General features: G+C 40.2%; 1 protein-coding gene across 17 annotated transcripts in view; it reads left to right on the forward strand.

Annotated features, from left to right (window-relative positions):
* Positions 1 to 22,016, forward strand: part of LOC113109035 (MYC binding protein 2) — a 111,116-nt gene that overhangs the window by 45,656 nt on the left and 43,444 nt on the right. For all 17 annotated transcript variants that reach the window (XM_026272530.1, XM_026272529.1, XM_026272534.1 and 14 more), the window contains 13 exons: positions 10,168 to 10,302; positions 10,395 to 10,478; positions 10,571 to 10,667; positions 11,867 to 12,059; positions 13,881 to 14,155; positions 15,019 to 15,240; positions 15,325 to 15,516; positions 17,622 to 17,828; positions 19,008 to 19,145; positions 19,229 to 19,407; positions 19,495 to 19,637; positions 19,881 to 19,981; positions 20,139 to 20,357. In XM_026272530.1, coding sequence (XP_026128315.1) covers positions 10,168 to 10,302; positions 10,395 to 10,478; positions 10,571 to 10,667; positions 11,867 to 12,059; positions 13,881 to 14,155; positions 15,019 to 15,240; positions 15,325 to 15,516; positions 17,622 to 17,828; positions 19,008 to 19,145; positions 19,229 to 19,407; positions 19,495 to 19,637; positions 19,881 to 19,981; positions 20,139 to 20,357 — 2,185 coding nt within the window. The remainder of the gene's footprint in view (positions 1 to 10,167; positions 10,303 to 10,394; positions 10,479 to 10,570; positions 10,668 to 11,866; positions 12,060 to 13,880; positions 14,156 to 15,018; positions 15,241 to 15,324; positions 15,517 to 17,621; positions 17,829 to 19,007; positions 19,146 to 19,228; positions 19,408 to 19,494; positions 19,638 to 19,880; positions 19,982 to 20,138; positions 20,358 to 22,016) is intronic.

The raw sequence follows: 22,016 nt of genomic DNA on the forward strand, positions 1-22,016 counted from the left end.
GTGGGGGAAGTCAATGCAAGTATTTAACTTGATCTCCTGGGTTTACATGTGATGTCCAGCGTTGCATTCCAATCACGAACAATAAATTTGACAATCTCTTCTTCGAATTAAAATTGTCAATAATTGTTATATTGGTGTTAATGTTGAAAGCTGTTGTGTGAACAAGTTGGTTAGTTGGTTATCTTGCTTGGTTCTTGTGGCACTAGAACTGATTTATGACTTCCTGAGGAATTCGGCTCTCGTTTCAATGCACACAGCTCTGATAGACTCTTTGATTTGTCTGATTCGACTCATTTCTGCTACATATATCCCCCTTTCGATCGGCGAGGTGTTTAGGTGAAGACATCGTCGATCGCTGGAGAAACAAAGGCAGAAGAAGCAGACAAACACAGCAAACAGCAAGACAACACCTCCATGACAGTTACTGTACTGGTGCAGGCATCAGGTTATTTAGGTACACGTGGTTAAGTTCAATTAGTCAATGTAGTTTAGCACATTGAGGATAATTTAGATCGTCTTGGAAATTGTTTTTATTTTGATTCATCAATCAAATTTGTGGTTAACTTTGTTTGGTTCTTCTAGGTTGTCTTACTTTACATGTTTACCATTAGTTTTCTAGTAATTTCGTTTTCAATTCAATGGATTGACCTATCATGCATGGAGCTCTCTGGCTTCCATTCAGTTTAGAGTGGCTGGCGGATATTAGGTGTTGCGAGTCAATCCTAATATCAGACCTTCGACCCTCGCAGGGTGTCTAGGCATTTCACCTACTCAGGAAAGAGGGGAAGGAGAAGGATAGGTAGAAGAAGAACAAAACAAAACAAGGCTGCTGTGGGTTTTCCTAGCATGTGTTACAACTACTATTGAGCTAGGATGTCAGGTGCAGCTAGTGTGTCGTGAACCTTAACTTAGTGTCAGGTGTTCTACCTATTGTGAGGATGGCTGCACGTTTCTTCATGGTGGGTATGTGTAACTTTGTTACGCTAAAAGTTGGATATTCTACCTGTGGGAAGAATATGTTTATTGACTGTGTTATCAGTAGATGTGTTTACCTCTGGGTGTAGGTAATGTGTGGTCAGATCTGTTCAAGTCTGTGTTGTCTCCCCCTTTTTCTATCATGTCACTGAAGACTGGCTCTCAGCATCCTTGGCTTGGATGAGGGCGTGTCCATGGTCTAATGAGGGGTCAGTCCAGCAAGGCAGGAAGTTCTTTAGCAGACAGTCGGAGGCAGTTTGGCATGGCTGTGTGAAGCTGAGTTGCAAAACTTGTCTCCTATGTTGCATTCTTCTTGTGATGCCTTCTGGCTGTAGCAGACTTTCTGACCTTCTGTGCTCTGGTGGTTGCTGTTGCACAGACAGGGAATTTGGAACTTGGAGTTGGAGTTCATTTGACAGTTTGTTAGTGACTGAGGTGATGTCCTTTAGTACCTCAGATTTTTCATCAACAGTTGGCCGTGAAAGACTTGTTCATTCTGGGTTGTTGTTGAACAGGTGCTTGTCATCTCTGATGTGGTGCACCAGGTGATCACCGGCCTTCCGTTCTGTCGCTGGTCACAGCGAGCATGACTCAAATTTGTGGTCACCTGCATGTAAATTGTCTTGAAGGAACTCTCTTAGTTGTTCCATGACTTTTTCCGTGTCTTCTAATGGTAAGCGGTTATGTTCTTGTGCATACTCAGCACTGTGCATGTCTGAGTGGTGCTGAGGTGGGTTTTGATGTCGCTTACCCACACGAGTTGCTCTTGGATGAGTCAGCTGATTACCTTTGGATATCTGGTTAGGTTTCCAGATGTTCTTATCCTTTTGGTTTCTTGAGAAGCGTGGCTGGTCCCATGAATTTTTCCAGCAGTTGGGCTGAAAGCGGTCGTGGATATGGGCGTCACGTTCTCTGTGCTCTTGCTGGAAGACTCTGGTGTTGTGATGCCACTGGGTGGCGTCCAGTGCAAGGCTTGAGTCTTTGTTGACAGAGTTCAAGAGTGTGGATGTTTTGTTACCTTTCTTTGAGGCCAACTTTTGCTTGTTATAGGCCTTCTGTGTTAGGTCACGCAACTGTTGGATGGTCATGGAGTTCGGACAGGCCATGACACCTAGATGGTGACTGACTCCGGGGTGCAGATTCTTTAGGAAGAGGGTTTTGAAGTTCACATCCTCTTCAAGGTCAGGGCTGTTGTGTGCACCAAAGTAGGCTTGTCGGAGTCGGTTGTAATAAGCTTGTGGAGTCTCTTGACGACCTTGTTTGGTTTCCAAGGCAGTTAACAGTCCATGTTCAGACTCTGGGTCTGTAAACTCTTTAATCAGGACCTCACGAAGTCGCTGGTAGTTTGACTTGGTTTGACTGGGCTGTCGATCTAGAAAGTTTTGTACCTCGGGACTGGACGTGGCTCTAAGAAGGTACAACCAGTCTCTGTCAGTCACATGAGGTCTCACTTCCAGGTGAAATTCGATATCTCGCAGGTAAGCTTGGATGTCGGGGCTCTCTGTGGAGTTCGGGTTGAACCTGCTGATGTTTTCAGACAGCTTGTTGAGGTCTTTGATTGTCATCCCGTGTGCAGCTTCAAGGTCTTGGACGGGAGGTTTTCTTTCGTTGGCAGGAAAGGGTTGTGTGGCGAAGGCAGGTGAGGTTTTGGGTTGTGGCCCTTCACTCCTTTCGTCATATGCCAGTTCTTGGACGTGGGACTCTGCTCTGCTCAGCAGTGATGAGGCTAAGAGATGTTTCTCTTTCCTTGGCTCTAGTTTGTGCTTGTAAGCATTTTGGAGTTCTTTTCTGACCAGGTAGAGCTCATCGTTGGTATCATCTAGTTGTTGGGTCAGATTGTCCATTTCAGTTCTGTACCTTTCAAGGTGGTCTTTCAAAGCACTGATTTCAGAATTCTTGTTTCTGATGTCTATCTTGGCTTTCTCCAGTAGCTGTTCGGCATACTGGAGTCTGTTTACCAGGTCTTTCTGAGCAGCCGTTGCATGTTGCTGGTCGAGCTGAGCTGCTGCCAGGGCTGCTAGGAGCTTCATAACTTGTTCTGTTGTATCCTGCTCCCTCTCGCTGGGTGCTTTGAGTTGATTTTGAACTTTCACTTCCAGCTTGTCTATGCGACGTTGAGCACGTGTCAGCTCCTCTTGAAGGTGGGTGATGTGCTTGTCGCTCAGTTCCAGCTGGGTTGTGAAGGCATAGCTTAGTGAGCTTGTGATCTTGACTAGCTCCTCGTGGTTGTTGTTCTGGCTTGAATCTTGTGTCAGGAATCTTCTCAGGATTAGGATTATTATTAAAAATAATAACAGTTCAAATGTCTTTGGAGTGAGGCTGTCTGTCATGCCTCTCAACCAAATGTTCACATCTTCCCCATGGGAAATGGGGTCTGCAGTCTGCGGCATGTTGGCGCGCTGGGGAGAAGAGAATGTGACACAGATCTGTGTGGAGTAAAAGCCTATGTGTGGTGGGACAACTAAGTGTTGTATCAGTGATTGTGAACCACTAGTGAAATGTGGTGATGACTGTGTTGGTCTCAGGGTGTCTAAGTAGACTAGAGATGCGAAGACTTTGTCACTCTAATGAGGAAGAGGAAAAGAGAGACAGAGGTGAAAAACAAATTCAAATGACAAGCAAAATTTCTGTTTTTCAAATGAGGAAAATTATTTTTTCCAATTAAATGTTATCAAAAACGTAAACAATATTATTATATTTCTTGCTTTGGACAAAAGAATACAATAATAATTCTGATATCTCTTTTCTTAGTCTGACAGGATTGATACCGTACACCTTACAGTTGGACCGCTCACCAGGGAGTCAGCGAAGGCGACAGTTGCTCTATTAAATTGATCTCAACGTTGGATGAGATGCTAAAACTTGGATTGCGTTTCCAAATGTAGGGAGGTTATGAAGAACAAATGAGAGGATGATTACAATCAAATTCATAAGGATGATTCGTCGTCTTTGGCACGATTGTGTATTTACTTCACTTAGAATTGATTGATGGTTCTTACATGTCCTACAAATGTAAAAAGAGAAGAGGAAAGTAAAGGAGAGAGAGGACGGAGATGGTAAGTCTCAGTAGCGGTTATCTGAACTACAAGGAGAGCGTTGTGTTAGTTGCTGCACAACTTATCAAACAAAATAAACTTTAAGTGAAAGAGAGTTGTCTTTCTAATTTATTTGAACTCGTAGTGAGGGATAACAATGTCTCCTTTTAGGGCTCAGGTTTGTCGTTCCCAGGCTAGGATACACAAAAGAAATGGTAAGAAATGGGAAAATTAAAAAAAATAATAAATGGGCAAAATATGCAAACATGAAATTAAAAAGAGGAAATCAATACGTAAAACAATAGTGGTTAAGTGTATAACCAAAACAGGAAGAGGGGTAAAACGCATTCAAATAAGTAAAGGTCTGAATAGCATATATTCAGATGGGTAATAAATAAATTAGGAGGAATAAGTTTACTTAACTTCCAAAGTTCAAGGCTTATCCATTCCTAAAATAATTAGACCCAAAAGAGAATACTAGAAATAAAAGATCATATGAAATGATCTGAAAGGGAAATTTTAAATGCTTCCAAATAAATTTAATGTTTCAATTAAATTTAAATTTGACAATTAATAATTGTGAGTCAGTATTTCCCTTTCTAGTAAAATCAAAATAAGTGGTCTAGTGAGAAAAGAGAGCGATAAAAAGAAAGAGACTAACAAGTGTTAGTTAAGATGTTTAAAATGGTTAAATCACGTCAGCGTTGCCCAAACACACATTATTCTACCACTGGATGGTAATGCTAACGGCTAACCTTCGAGGCTAGTGGCTTTAGTATAGACTTCAATGTAAATGCAATGGTTTCGTTAGCTTAGCGACACCGTGGAGTTTGTGCGCTGCGCGTGCACAGTTCAGAGTTCCTCCGGAAGTACGTTAGTCTTCCTGGTCACGGTCGTCACTATGGCAACCAAAACACATTCTAGTGGATTAGCACATGAATCGTTGCATTGTTGCAAATACAGTTAAACATGTTACATGAAATGTCGGCTCATTTCAACACTGTACAAATAACAACACCGCCTTTCAGTTGGTTTTGCGATGTGGCACTTAAACTCTCAGTTTGTATAGAGTTAAATTTATCTTAATTCAAATAGCAGCTTCCTGCTGTAGTTATTATATCAATCTCAGCAATTTGATTCTCCGTGCCAGTTTTTCTGGACACAAACATAAAAGTTTTCCTTCGCTGTTGGTACACAGTTAAAATTTACTTGATCAAGCTTTTAAAACACTCCCATTCAAATTACTCTCGGACACACGCCGTGTTACGCGAGATTACATTCACTTTGTGAACGGATACAAATGGGCAAACATTGTTCTCTAATGTTTAACGTTAACTTAGGGGAGTCGAATATCAAATTTGATTCGGCAGTGGAACACGCACTGGCAATCAAACTATATGAAATATGAATACGGGGACTTTGATAAATAGATTGAGGAACCCGCTCAAAACTATTCTTTATTCACCGATTTATATCCCTTTTGAAACACTAACAGTTTAGCTCCGTTCAGCAAACAGTGACTGAGATAGCGTTTGAGACACTGGAACACGCAGTGAAATCAAATCAGCTATAAAACAAGGCATTACACAAATGAGGAACACGCTCAATTTCTACCTTATTGTACGATCTCAGATGTTTACTTTTAAGTTCACTTACTGCTGTTAACAAAGGGGAGACGGACTCGAGTTAAAGTCTCCTCTAGCTCCTTTCATTCAAGCGGGAGGGCGCGCGCTGCTTACGTCACGCGTCACACAAACACACACACACACTCCAGTCTCGCAAGCTTCTCAGCTTTCATTCCTTTAGCAAAATCAAAGATTAAATAACTTTGTTTATGCTCACAATTTAGATTAAACTGCCCGCAATCATTCTCCACCATTATAAATGTAAGGGAAACAGGTCAATTTAGCTCAAAGGGAATCATTTAAGATTTTAAAGGGAATTTGAACAGAATCACTGTTTCATGGCTGTTCACGGAGACGCGCCTGCGGTTCAGTGAACGAGCCGTTTAACATAAAATCTGCGCTGGATACTAATATCCAAACTATAGTGAAAACACTATCAATTAGCACAGTAACAAGATCGGCAGTTTAAGACATTAACTTGTAAGCACAAAACACAAGATACTTCTTTTTTCAATATGAATAAGGCTTTATTAGATAAATCTAAGACATATAAACTAATCTAACACATAAACGCACGCACACACACATTCACACAAGTTGCAGGAAGGTCGAAAGTTAGGGAAAGATGAGTTTAAGAGAATGGAAATATGGAATCCCAAGTTAACAGCAATACGTTAAATTGCATAAACATGAACAACCATCAATCACGTAATTAGCGCTCGCATTGAGTTCCTCAATGAGGTTAAAATTATATTAGATACACCAGTAAAGGTCACAGTCTGGAGGTAAAGTTACTTGCATCTCCTGTGAAGAAGGAGCCTCGGTGAAAGGGCTATCCCGAGGTCGTTGATTGGCTGGAAGTTCAGTCTCTGAAGTGACATCTTGGGAAGCCCGTGGTTGTTGGGCGTTGGCTGAAAGTGCAGAGTCGTGTTCGCTGGTTGAAGTTGAATGGATGTTACAAAACTTAACTCAGAACACGAAACTCTCAAACGGAAAAGAAAAGAAATAAAGTTTGACGAGACTAGGTTGTGTTCCTTCTCATAGTAGCAGCAGGCAGGCACGCTGGAACCGCGCTCAAAGAACAATGATGACTACCGCATGGCTAGATGCTACAAGCTAAAGCTAGGTAGCAAAGCTACAAGCTAAAAGCTAAGAGCAGGCATGACTGATAGCACGAGCAATGCTAGAACTAAAAGCCGACATGGCTAATAGCAGCAGCTAGACTAGAACTAAAAGCAAGATTTAATCGTGTCCAAAGTTTTTAAACTTCCTTGTTGGCCACCCCTCAAATGTTGCCTTGACCAATCAGATATGGTCCTGGGGTCTGGGGTATCATAAATCATTGTTTATCTTACCAAGCATGTGGTTCTCGCCTCACAGGGTCTAATTTTGGACATGATTCCTATAACATGATTATGATATATTTTACAAATAAATGATTGTCAGGACAATATCAAGCAAGAAAATGCGATTATTTGAATACTAGACATGACTAGGTATCCTATAGTTATCAAAAGACATACACAATAAGTGATTATACATGATAGTCAAATGTGTGGGTTACACATAAATGAATATGGAGTTAAGCAATGTAACGATTCATTTAGCAGTCTTTTTGAGTTCATTCTGGTCCATATATAATGTATAAAAAGCAGTTTCTTTGCCATTCTCTGGCAAAGGGACTTTTCTGTGAAGACAAAGGTTTAAAGCCCTTCCCCCTTAGGAATTTCAGTCTGGTTTCACTGGCTGGGTGGGGGAAGTCAATGCAAGTATTTAACTTGATCTCCTGGGTTTACATGTGATGTCCAGCGTTGCATTCCAATCACGAACAATAAATTTGACAATCTCTTCTTCGAATTAAAATTGTCAATAATTGTTATATTGGTGTTAATGTTGAAAGCTGTTGTGTGAACAAGTTGGTTGGTTGGTTATCTTGCTTGGTTCTTGTGGCACTAGAACTGATTTATGACTTCCTGAGGAATTCGGCTCTCGTTTCAATGCACACAGCTCTGATAGACTCTTTGATTTGTCTGATTCGACTCATTTCTGCTACAATTGCTATAATTACTTGTATGCAGTGATGGAGTACTCGAGTCCTGGACTCGGACTCGAGTCCAACTCGAGTCACTATTATTTGGACTCGAGTCCGACTCGAGACTCCATTCACTGGACTCGTGACTCGACTTGGACTCGCGGACTGATGACTCGTACTTGGACTCGGACTCGAGCATTCATCACGTTGTTTTTGACTAAAAATGATATAAAAATGTTTCGTGCCCAAGACCGGCCGCTCACAGACATTGCTACCTCTCGCTCTCTTTGCTTGAAAACACACTCACTGACATAACTCACTTTACTTTCACTTTACTTTTTTTCCAAAGCGCTCGGGCACTTGCGGGAAAGGATGAAGCTGATTGGTTAGTTCTTGTCACATGACCCATGGTGCGCTTGCGGCATTCTGAAAAATTGAGATGTTTTTAACTCGGTGCGGACGCGCCTGGATGCTGCCGTTATGAGCGCGCATACACTTCCATTATGAGCGTGCATACCGCGCGCCTACAGTACATTGGAAATAACGAACTTGAGCGTGCAAAAGACGCGATATTTGAATGACCCTTATAGTTACACGTTGCTTTCTGACCAACCGTGTGCTGTCAAGCACACATTCACTTGAACACATACAAACGCACTCACGCTAAATCACTCGATCACTCACACACAAACGCTCTCTCTCTCTCTCTCTCTCTCTCTCTCTCTCTCACACACACACAAACACTCACACACTCTCTCTCTCTCACACACACACACACACACACACAGACCCTCACACTCATTGTAATATGCACGTTTCTTTTTTTTGCCGAGTGTATTTCTGTAATACAGTGTTAAAGGATTGGTTCACAAAAAAAAAAAAAAAAAAAAGAAAATTTCCTAATCATTTACTACTCCCAATGCCATCCAGGATATCCATGGCATTTTTTCTCAAATTATGTATTTTAAGGAAAACATTTCAGGATGTTTTCTTCATATAATGGACTTCAATTCCAACCAACTCCGTTGCTATTATTTACTCAAAAAAAAAAAAAAAAAAAAAAAAAATTCCAGTAGGGCTACGGGACTCGAGACTCGACTCGGACTCGAACTCTGGTAATGGTGACTCGACTTGGACTCGGACTCGAACACTGAGACTCGAGACTCGACTTGGACTCGACAGTTGGTGACTCGACTACAACACTGCTTGTATGTACATAAGCCAACAGAGCCAATCTTAAAATTAGAAACATTTTTATTTTTGTGGTGTTTATATACTATTATAGTATTTTTATATATTCTGTAATACATCAATATAACGGCATATTCATATTTTGAGTCAGGTTCATTTTTATATTTTCATTGTATTTTTTTTTTATGGTTTAGTAATTTTAGAATGTGCTTTTGTCTTATTAGTTTTTGATAATTAAAAAAAAAAACAATAAAAAAAAAAACAATTTGGCTTTAAAATATTAATTTTTCTTTAGTATTTCAACTAATGCATTTCATTCCAGTTAGTTTCCAGGGCATCCTTGCTCATTTCAATATTTTTTTTTTTTTTTTTTTTTTTTTGTAGTGTTATATAGATTTGATTAGTTTTAAATGATAGATATTCTGTTCAAAATGAAGGCAAATTGTATGGTAAGACTTTTTAAAATTATTATTATTAAAAAGTTATTGTACTTTTTTTGTCAGAACTGCTTTATACAAACTCGCATTTCTGAATTTGTTATAAACTTACAATTCTTGAGAAATCAAGTCAGAATTGCAAGTTCGTAAAAAGCAGTTCTGAGTAAAAAAGTCAGAATTGTGAGAGAAAAAGTTGCAATTCTAAGATCATATCACCCCACCCCCTCAAAATTGGACTTTAAATCCCAATATCGAGTTTTTATATCACGCAATTCTTAATTTATAACTCCCAATTGCGAAAAAAAATGTCAGAATTGCGAGATATAGTCACAATTGCAAGATAAAAACTCGAAATTCAGACTTTTTTCTTGCAATTGCTAGTTATAAAGTCAGAATTGTGAGACATAAACTCGCAATTCTGAGAACATATGAACCCCCCCCCCCACCCACAAAAGAAATTGGTCTTTAACTCGCAATTGCAAGTTTTTATATCAAGCAATTCTGACTTAATAACTCCAAATTTCGAGAAAAAAAGTCTGAATTGCAAAATATAAACTAGCAATTAATTTTTTTTTTTATTATTTCAGAATTGCTCGTTTTTGACTTTATAACTCGCTATTGCAAGTATATATCTCACAATTCAGTTTAAAAAAGGTCGGAATTGTGAGCTTAAAAGTTGTAATAACCTTTTTATTTTTTATTCAGTGGCAGAAAGGGGCTTCCATGCATTTGAGCTGCATCTGTTGTAACTGAACATGAAGTGAACTAACTTCTTAGATCCGTTAAAAATAAACACCAGCTGATTAAAGACACTGAGTGAAACTGCCTGGTAAAGACTGATGTTATTTTGATGTTTTGTTTGGTGTGTGCAGGGAGAAGTATGCCATGATGTTCGATGAGCCTGTGCTGCTGCAGCTGGGCTGGTGGTATGTGGCGTGGGCTCGTGTGTCTGGACCCAGCAGTGACTGCGGCTCTCACGGCCAGGCCACCATCACCACTGATGACGGGTACAGACACACGCATTACTGTGACTGTGTGATCAGTACAGCATTATAATTCTGTCAAGACGATCGTTATAATCATGAACTCTCTGCTGCAGTGTGGTCTTTCAGTTCAAGAGCTCAAAGAAATCAAACAACGGTACTGATGTGAATGCTGGACAGATTCCTCAGCTGCTTTACAGGTACATGAGAAATTTCAGCTCTGTACTCGAAACATAGCTATGTCAGGAGTGTTCTTTCTGTCACGTGCACGTTTTGTGTTTTGGTTTTCCAGGTTGCCCTCTAATGATGGTAACGCATCCAAAGGAAAGCAGCAGACCAGTGAGCCTGTGCACATCCTCAAGCGTTCTTTCGCCAGGACCGTGTCTGTGGTATGTGTACAAAAACACAATGAGTGATCATGGGCCTATAATGTGAAGCTTAATGTTTTTTCAGTTTTTCCAGTTTGTTCATAAATTAAACACCACTGTGTTTGAATGGAGATGCGCAGCGGCTCAGCTGTTACTTTGACTTAAACTATTTTTGTTGACGAAAAGAGCCAAATAAGGCAATAGACAATCTTGTCAGACAATATAAATCAATTAACATTAACTTGTTTATTAAACTGTTGTATTAAATCGGTTTCACGTTTGCAAACTCCCTTAATAATCATAATCAAGCTGTCACTCATCTTAGTTCATCGCAATCTCACAAAACTCCATTATAATCAATGAAGCTCCTTACACTGCACAATATATCTGTAAATCTGGAATTCATTTTTTTTAACTAGCAGTGAAGCAGTTTTGTATAACGTATTGAATTTAATATAATATAAAATGATTTTGCCAAATGAACCAACATAATGAAGTAATTATTATATACTGTATATAATATATCAGTCAACTTAATCTCTACATTTTGACTTTTTTTTTCATGGCAGTGTTGTTAAATGGAAAAACCAAAAGAAAACATTACAAATATATGAGAGTCAAAATTTCATGAATTTTTTGGAGTGTTAAAAGCATTACTTGTTACACGATAGTTGCAGCATAGAATCCATATTTGTTTGAAATTTGTTTAAATATTTTTCTAAAAGTTTTGAAACATAAATATACACATAAATAGACAATTATGCATAATATATAGACATAGATATACTTACAATTTGGCACACATTTTAAATGTGATGATATAGATATTATATTAGACTCTTAGATATATTAGATCTTCTTTTCATCTCTAGTAACCTTGTTTGTCATTGACCCATAAACGTACTCATGCTGATATTTTGACCTGCTGTTTCCAGAAATGGATATATTAGCAACACTAGTTAAAATTTTCATATAATATCCTTGTGCCCTGTAAAAAAAAAAAAAAAAGACAAATAACAAACAACAGATTTGGCACCAGTTCTATTTTAAAGGGTTTGTACTTGAGTGTGTTTTATTGCTTGTTTGAAATCCCTTGACTGTTGGTGCTTTTTTTTCCATGCGGCCTATCCGCTTTGTGCAGTCAAACGAACAAGTTAAAGTTAATAATAGTTCAGATCCTTGGTTCATTTCCCAGCTGTGTGTGTTTGTTGTTGTCCCAGGACTGTTTCGAGTCTCTGCTGAGCGTCCTGCACTGGAGCTGGACCACGCTGGTGTTGGGGGTGGAGGAGCTGAGGGGCCTCAAAGGCTTCCAGTTCACAGCCACCCTTCTGGACCTGGAGCGCCTGCGCTTTGTGGGCACCTGCTGCCTGCGACTGTTGCGCGTCTACATCTGCGAGATCTTCCCCATTTCTGGTATTACACACCATTTCTGCTCACATTTTAAGGACGTTAAGGTGGTGCCCCATTAGCTGTTTGGAAACAGCATGATTTTTGTAGTGTACATCTCATTATTAAAGCTGAAATCTTGCGCTTAAGACAGGCCCCTTTCTTTCATTCTGTTATCCCAGTGACTGTATAAGTGAAGCTTTTGGCTAAAACCCAGCTAATGGGACGCTCACCTAAGTAATATAGATTTTGAGCACTGCTGTCACTCTCTTGACACTGTAGTACAAGACCTTGTCACCCGGACTTATAGTTATGCACTGAATCTGTGCTGTCACTTCATGCTGAGTCAGACTGTCGATGTCACAAGTGGAGTTCCCTGGAGTTACAGATGAAGTCTATATTGATTGCCAGGGTCTCATGTCACGCTAGGTTTTTAAGTTCATGTAATTAAGAAGACGACAGCTTTGGGCAAGTGAAGACTAGTGTTAAAGGGTTAGTTCACCCAAAAATGAAAATTCTGTCATGGATTACTCACGTCATTCTAAACCTGTGAGACCTTCGTTCATCGTCATATCACAAATTAAGATATTTTTTATTAAATCAGAGAGCTCTCCTACCCTCCGTAGTCAGCAAAGGAACTGAGATGTTCCCAGGTCCAGAAACCTAGCAAGGACATCAGTGAAACAGTCCATGTGACATCAGTGGCTCAACTTCAGTTTTGCAAAGCAAAAAAATACTTTTTGTGAGCAAAGAAATAAAAAATAAAGCCCTATTCGGACGGGACAAGTTTTACAGGGGGTCGTTAGAGAAATCTGCGTTTCACAGACGTACTCTGTGATTTTAATCCCGTCCGAATCTGCCACGTCTGTGTTTTTCATACACAACCTCTGTGATAATTCCAGAGCAAATTACCTACCGTTTTTCAGCAAACTCAGTGATCCTCTGAGAAAACTAATCCCGTCTGAATGCGAATGTCTGTGATTGCCGGTGATATTTTATTTCACAACGCGTTTCCTTGTGTGTTTTGGCCAACGTGAATTGCCGTAGATGCTCTTACCGTGCGGATGTTTGATATATTTGCTTAGCGGCAAATAAATAATAATAAAAAAATAATACAAATAATAAAATCAAGAGCAAGATCGCGTAAACTGTTAATACCGGCTATTGTAATATGAGCTTCAGGTAAGATTACTCACGTTCATTTATGTACTCAGTTACATAATGTTTTAATTACATTTAATAAAAAAAAAAAAAAAAAAAGGAAAACAAGTTAAACTAAAGGAACCACACATTAACATGGTTTTGTTATACTAGCCATTTAGTATTTATTGTGTAATAATACTAAGGCAATCATTCTGAATGAATGCAATGCACGCATACAGAGCGCGTGATCTCTGTGACGCCCAGATGCACAAATCAGACCCTCCCACATCTGTAATAAACACGGAGATACTAGTCCCGTCCGAATTTGTACATGAAAATCACAGAAGTCAGGTGGTAAGAATCGAAACTCAAACGTAGTTTAGAAAACTAGTCCCGTCCGAATAGTGCTTAAGACTTTATTCACAAATTTGGAGAGTATGTACTGAACACAAACAGTGTATGCTCTTCTGTGTCAGCAGCACCACAAAGATACTTGGTTTTCATTCAAATCAAAGCGTAAATAAATGTAGAAAATATAGAACTCATTTTCTGTTCCCTTGACATTTGCATTAAAAGAACATGCTGAAGGATTGTACTCCTTTACTTTGCCTAAAATATTTCAAAATAGCTTGCACAAGGATTTCTGTTGTCATACTGTCTGGTCCACATTGCGTCTTATAATGCCTGTTCATGTCTCCTATCTAGCAAGTACCAAAGCGGTTGTGGAGGAGTCCAGCAAGCTGGCGGAGTGTGTAGGAAAGACACGCAGCCTCCTGAAGAAGATCCTGTCAGAGGGCATGGACAACTGCCTGACCAAGCTGGACAACGACCCGCAGGGGTATCTGAGTCAACCCCTCACACTGCTGGAGGCCGTGCTGCAAGAGTGCCACAACACCTTCACCGCCTGCTTCCACTCGTTCTACCCCACGCCGGCCCTGCAGTGGGCCTGCCTCTGTGACCTGCTCAACTGCCTGGACCAGGTAATCACCATCACCAACACCATCACCAACACTTCGGCTGCAAGTTGTTCTTAAATCAGCTGATGACTGATGTGGCCTCATTTCTAATCTGTAAATCATAAATGGATGAATCTAAATAATAAACCTCTCAAGAATTTCACCCAGAAAAAGTCCAATATTTTTCACAAATAATTTACAAGCTAAAATGTAAAAAAATTATTCTAATGCAAAACCAAATAATGATTTATTGTTTTAAAATTTTGAAAGTGGTTGTTTGTTAATATACTGCTTTTAATTTTTGCTCTATAATACAATGCATTTTTTTCATTTAATTATACTGTTTAAAATCAAATGATTGAGAATAATGTGAAATACATAACTCAATTAAATTGTTCTCTATTTGTAGGGAAATGTGCATACTTGTAATAAAAATATGAAAAAAAACATACAATATAATGTATGTGTATTTGTAAAATTGTACTTCTACAAATTATTTTTGTAATAATTATTAAATTGTAATTATGATTCATATTTTGATGTAAATTTTATTTTGTCTGAAAGTGTTAATTTAAGGGGGAATATGTAAAATTTTTGTGACATTCTCCTACAGAGCCTCTTTAACAGATTTTTTTTTCCAGCTGAACCACTTTTGTTTCCCAGCTCACACTGCAGGTTTAGAGCTGATGAATTTGAGCTCTTAAATATCTCCAATGGGACACTAAATCAAAGAGATTCTCTTATTTAATAAATAAATTAATACATTTTCCATATATTTTCACATTTCTGAGCAATCAGTTTATCACTTTGCTGGTATCAGACATAGTCCAGTTAGATGCAGCAGAGGCTCTACTGATCACAACGATGACCTTTATGTTGACCTTCAGGACATTCAAGAAGCCAACTTCCGCACGTCGAGCAGCCGTCTGCTGGCCGCGGTGATGTCAGCACTTTGTAACACATCGGTCAAGCTGACCTCCGTCTTGCCCATCGCGTATGATGGGGAGGTGTTGCTGCGCTCCCTCGTCAAGCAGGTCAGCATTGAGAACGACTCTGCCCTCGCTCACCGCTTCCCCCTGCTGGTGGCACACATGGAGAAGCTCAGCCACGTGAGTACTAACGGCCTTTCATCTTTCACATTTTGGTCATGTTTATCTGCCTTAGCAGTTACAAAGTTCTCTTTATCATATTAGACGGAAGAGAATCTCATGGGCATGACGACTTTCCGGGAGGTTCTGGAGAAGATGCTTGTCATTGTGGTGCTTCCTGTAAGGAAGAGTCTGAGGAAGGAGGTTGAGCTCTTTTCTCCTCATCTGGTGTCCAACACCTGCGGCCTGCTGGCCAGTATCGTCAGTGAGCTCACCGCCTCTGCTCTCGGCTCTGAGGTTAGGAGGACAAATCCCCCGCTTACCTCTCATTCCTTTCTTTCACACACACACACACACACACACTCTTCCTCATCTCTTTGTCCTTCACGGGCAGAATCCCACGCAGAAACTGTATCCAGAGAGCTCCACAGAAAGATTTGCACATCCAGATTATTCTGAACATCCTAGTCCCATGTCCTTTATTTAAAAGGTTTATATTAAAATAAAGTTTTTAAAATTATATAAACATAAAGACAGACCTATGTAAGTATAATTAAAATCTCTCTCTCTCTCTCTCGCTCTCTCTCTCTCTCTCTCTCTCTCTCTCTATATATATATATATATATATTAGGGGTGTAATGATACGCGTATTCGTATTGAACCATTCGGTACAAGACTTTCGGTTCGGTACGCGGTACGCATTATGTACCAAACGGTTTGTTGGATTAATTAATTATATTTGGAAAATAAATAAAAAATTTGGAAATATAATGATATGCATTCATCAAGGTAGCCCAATAACCCAAACGACGTAACAGGCAACGCCCCTGACACCCCCGAAGAAGAAAAAAACACCAACTTATATGTTTATGTTAGGCTACTCATTCAGGCGCTCGCTCACTCAGTACGCGCTGAAGGCTCGTTGCAAAATAGCCAATGCATTTAACAGACCAGAAATAGAAGAACCTCGAATAACCAACAGGTCTGGTGTTTGGGTGCACTTTACCAATCGATCAGGGCATCCAAACAAGCACGGAAATCAAAATGGACTAGTACTGTACTGTGTCGGAACTTCCTGAGCAGTATGATACAATTAACAGGCCTGCACGTTATTAGATAGAAGAACTGTTATAAATAGAACGTATGCACGGGCAGTTTTGAAAACTCCACCTACTTTGCTCTTGGCATAGTGCAGCGCAAATCGCGTTGTATCTGAAGGGCAAGCTGAGCCCAGGGTCCAGCGCCGCGCATACCGTGTCCTGTGTGAAAGACCCTTTAGCCATTTTGCAACGAGCCTTCAGTGCGTGCTGAGTGAGCGAGTGCCTTACTCTGTAGTGGAAAATGCAGGTTTTAAGAACATGCTTAATGTAATTGAGCCCCGTTACAATATTCCTTCATGAGCTCATTTCAGCCAGACCATAATTCCTGCTTTGTTCCAAAAAACATAAGCCCTATAGAGAACCAATTGAGTAAAAACATACTCAATATAAAGAGTTATAGAGTTCCATATAAAAAGTTACATCTTTGTATATGTTCATAACTACTACAAACTACTACTTTTTATAAGGAGCTGTTTTTGTTTATACAGTATGCTGCAAAGAAAACACCATAGAAGATGGGTAAAGAATAGCTCCATCATTGTTCAATGTAAAAAAAAACATACTTTGTTAGTTTTAATAAATAAAACATTTTTTAAAAATCAAGGAAATTTATCTGCCAATTTTTTCTTTTTGCTGTATCTAAAACGTACCGAACCGTACCGAACCGAACCGTGACACCAGTGAATCGTATCGAACCGAACCGTGAATTTTGTGAACCGTTACACCCCTAATATATATATATTCTCTCTCTCTCTCTCTCTCTCTCTCTCTCTCTCTCTCTGTACAAATGTAAATCATGCAGATTCCATGTCAGCCTGCTCATGCGGGATTCATGAAGCTTAGTCATGCGCACAGGTGTCTTCCACCGGACCACAACAGTCTGCTGCAGTCCATCTCTCTTCCAGCGCCTTCAGAAAAGGCCATTGGCTCGCTGCCATAGCAACTGGCCTGTCATGCTCTATTTGAGTATGTTATGAAGAGCGTTACAGCTGCTTTACTTAACACTGTCCATTTCCAAATGTGAAATACAAATCACTAATAGAGTTGCACAAATGGCATCCAATTTCTGCTGTTTGCTGTAGCTCATAAAAATAATGGTCGTAAGTGGCAGTTTTTATGGAGGCCCCGGTTTAAAACAAAAATATCCTCCCTCAGTTATCTGTCCTGCTGCCACCTGCTGGGAAAAGAAGTGACCCTTCATCTTAAAGGGACAGTTCACCCCGAAATTACACAACTGAACCTTCAGTGTAATGCAATGTAAATTCTTGTCAACACTTTTAAGACTTCTTTATTGTTGTGCAGGTGGACGGGCTGAACTCCCTGCACTCTGTGAAGTCCACCCCAAACCGCTTCACCAAGACCAGCCAGGGACGCAGCTGGAACACAGGGAACGGCTCCCCCGATGCCATCTGCTTCACGGTGGACAAGCCAGGGGTGGTGCTGGTGGGTTTCTGTGTGTATGGAGGAGGAGGCATCCATGAGTACGAGCTGGAGGTGCTCGCTGATGATGTAAGTCTATTTTGTTTTCATCACCTGATGTTACATGGACGCTAGACTTATGTACAATGTTTGTACAAAAATGAATGTTGTGTCATTATTTTCTCATTCTCATATGATTCCATACCTGCATGATGTTAATTTTAAGGTGGAACATAAAATGAGGATTATTCCTCACACAGCTCTTTTCTATACAACAACAGTTTATTGTGAACATGTCTGTCAAGATTCAGAAAGTCCTAGAAAAGTGGCATATGGGAAATGTTCTGTACAGAGAGAAATAAAAACTGAAACCAAAAGATACAACATTTCCGTACAGACACACAGGCCAGTCATTTCTAATTCACCATCAATTGTATTCTTGCACTGACCAATGTCTTTCAACAAATAAAGACTTTTAGAAGTAAAAATATAGCTGATCCGCAGTGTTATTCTACTGTACCACATTAAAGAATGCAAACATTGGGATTAAAAGTGATTGAAACAAGGAAAATCTACTTTAATAAATGTTTAAATGCCATACAATAAGTGGAAATCCCCTTTAATAAAGATAGATGATGAGAATTTGAGAAGCGAAAGAAAAGGGTTAATCTTTAGTCTGGTACTGTAGCTCAACTAATATTGTTAAAATCAAGGAAAAAAGGGTGAGCAGCTCACCAAACAGAATATAAAGATGAACTTAATCCAAATTTCTGGGCCCACGTACTTCTCAGTTTAACACAAATTAATTATTTTATTGTTTTTTTTATTAATAATGTGACATTTGATTGCTAACTATTGTAAACCTGGCTTTGTTCCAATATCCATGTAAAACAGCAAACTTGACATGGGTACAAATGTGTTTGATATACCACCATAATGGGGAAGCTGTCAGACTGACTGGCACTGCCCTGTTGTACAAAAAATAATTTCAATTTAGTTGTGTAACTGTTTGGTTGAATGCATTTTTGTTTGATGATGAATAGGTGGCGATGTCATGTTAGCAGTGCTTGAACTGATATGATGTCTATGCATGCAAAAAAAGTGACTTATATTCTGCAAAATATGGTACTTGGGGCCAAATCTGAGACAAACTTGTTTTTGGGTGAACTGTTCCTGTAAGTTAGAGTGTTTGTGAATGAGTTGTCCCAATGTCTTACCCTGTTGTTTTTCTCTGTGTTCCTGTTCTGTCCATCTGTCCCGTTTCGTCAGGCTCAGACGGAGCACCCTGGAGATTCCGCCCACTCCCACAGATGGACGTCTCTAGAACTGGTCAAAGGCACTTACAGCACTGACGACTCCCCCAGTGACATCGCTGAGATCCGTCTGGACAAAGCTGTTCCTCTGAAGGTGCTGTGAATTTTACACATGAATCACGTGGAGCATAAACTTCACTTCAACACAAACTGACTCCTATCCTGTTGCTCTTGCAGGAGAATGTGAAATATGCCGTCCGCCTGCGCAACTATGGCAGCCGCACAGCCAATGGGGACGGAGGCATAACCACCGTACAGTGCTCTGATGGAGTTTCCTTCACATTCAGCACCTGCAGCCTGAGCAGCAACGGTACCAACCAGACCAGAGGCCAGGTCCCCCAGATTCTCTATTACAGGTCTGTCCGTTTATCCTTTCACTGTCTAAAAAAAATAAAAACTATTATAAAATGTTACATCTTGTTGATTCGGGTTGTTTGCTACAGGAGTGAATATGATGGTGACCTGCAATCACAGCTGTTAAGCAAAGCTAATGAAGAAGACAAGAACTGCAGTCGTGCTCTTTCTGTAGTCAGTGTGGTGGTGCGGGCGGCCAAAGACCTCCTCCACAGGGCCTTTGCTGTGGACGGTGAGGATCACTTCTGTAGGCTTCCTACAAACTTTCCCATCTGCTATTGGTTGCCAAAAAGCATAGTCCCAAACCGTACACACACCATTTGTTGAGCTAATGCTAATGTTCAGCTTTGTTGAAAATAAGGGGTTTCTTTCAAAAAATGTAAAAACCTTACCTACTGCTGACATTTGAGATTATTATTATTACTGTTTAATGTTATTTGTTGGATATACATTGATATTACTGATGTCTCTACAGTTGAAGACATTCCAGAACTCCTGAGTTCCTCCAGTCTTTTCTCAATGCTGCTTCCACTTATTTTGGCTTACATTGGTCCTGTGGCTGCCTCTGTCCCTAAGGTATGGGAGTTTTTCTTCATGTAATTAGCAAACTTGGCTCTTAATGTGATAATGATCAGTCTCCTCTGCCAAGTCAAACATTGTTAGTTCCCTTTTTCCCCTGATATCTTTCTCAGCACCTAACTGTTTTAAAATTGTAATTACTGTCTTCTGTTAGGCTGCGGTGGAAGTGTTTGGTTTGGTCCAGGAGCTTCTTCCAGCTGTTTCTGCCTTGAACCAGAAATATGCCCCTCCCGCTTTCAATCCCAACCAGTCCACAGACAGCACCACTGGGAACCAGCCAGAGCAGGGCCTGTCAGCTTGCACCACCTCAAATCATTATGCTGTCATAGAGAGTGATCACCCCTACAAGCAGGCTGCTGTCACCCAGTACAAGGTACATTAGTTCTCATTTCTTGACATTCAACAGAATATGGGCAAATCTAGCTATTTATTATCTAGCAACCTGTTTACACCACCCTGCCAACTAACTAGAATAACTTAGCAAAGCTCTAGCAACCACTCGTGACACTTTAGAAACTGCTTACAGGACATGACATTACCATTGTCTGACTGTTCTTGATAACCATACAAAAGTAGTCAGACTTTAAAAACCACAGATGCTGACCAATCAGTCATTACATGTAAATGCAGTTCGAAAAGTTTTAGATTCAGTTATAAATAAGACACAAAGGTGGCATAAACTGCAATTTAAACAGTAGGGAAAGGTTTCACGCGCTTATACTGATTAATGGTTTTCATGCACATTTTTCTAATAATTTTAATAAACTCCTCAGCAACTCCTGAAACAGTCGCCCAGAAAGCCCAATCAACTGCCCAGCAACACCCTAAACATTCACCCAGGACGCCCAATCAACTCCCCAACAACATCCTAAATAATCACCCTGAACACCCTAAACAATCACCCAGAACACCCAATCAACTCCCCAACAACATCCTAAACAATCACCCAGAGCACCCATTCAGCTCTCCAGCTACATCCTATACAGTCGGCTAGAAAACCCAATCAACTCCGCAGCCACATCCTATACAATCGCCTAGAACAGACAATCGACTCCCAAAAAAATATCCTAATCAATTCCTACCAGGATCCCATTCAATCGCCCAGAACACCCAGTCAACTCTGCAACATCCTAATTCAATCGCTGAGAACACCCAATCAACTCCCCAGCAAAATTGTATTCCGTCCCCATCCAACATTTTGTTTAATCGCCTAGAACAACCAATCAACTCCCCAACACCATCCTATACAATCACCTAGAACAGACAATCAACTCCCCAACAACATCCTAAACAATCACCCAGAGCACCCATTCAGCTCTCCAGCTACATCCTATACAATCAGCCAGAAAACCCAATCAACTCCCCAGCCACATCCTATACAATCGCCTAGAACAGACAATCGACTCCCCAAAAAATATCCTAATCAATTTCTACCAGGATCCCATTCAATAGCCCAGAACACCAAGTCAACTCAGCAACATCCTAATTCAATCGCTGAGAACACCCAATCAACTCCCCAGCAAAATTGTATTCCGTACCCATACAACATTTTGTTTAATCGCCTAGAACAACCAATCAACTCCCCAACAACATCCTATACAATCGCCTAGAACAGACAATCGACTCCCCAGTAACATCCTATTCGATCGCCCAGAACACCCAATCGACTCCCCAGCAACACCCTATTCAGTTGCCCAAAAACACCCAATCAGCCCCCCAGCAACATCCTGTACAACTCCCAAGCAACATCCTATTCAATTCCTACCAGGATCCTAATCAATTGCCCAGAACACCCAATCAACTCCCCAGCAACATCCTATACAATCGCCAGAACACCAAAATAACTCCCCAGAAAAAATCCTATTCATTCCCAACCAACATCCTATTTAATTCACCCAGAACAACCTATCAACTCCCTATCTGCACCCTATACAACCAACCAGATCATTCAGTCAACTTGTTGCAAGTTGAGATGCAGTATGACCAGTGTACCTCAACGAGAGTGGTTTAATCACATCCCCCTGTGCTGATT

Source organism: Carassius auratus, chromosome 9, assembly GCF_003368295.1.
Source record: "Carassius auratus strain Wakin chromosome 9, ASM336829v1, whole genome shotgun sequence".
In the NCBI taxonomy this organism is placed as follows: Eukaryota; Metazoa; Chordata; class Actinopteri; order Cypriniformes; family Cyprinidae; genus Carassius; species Carassius auratus.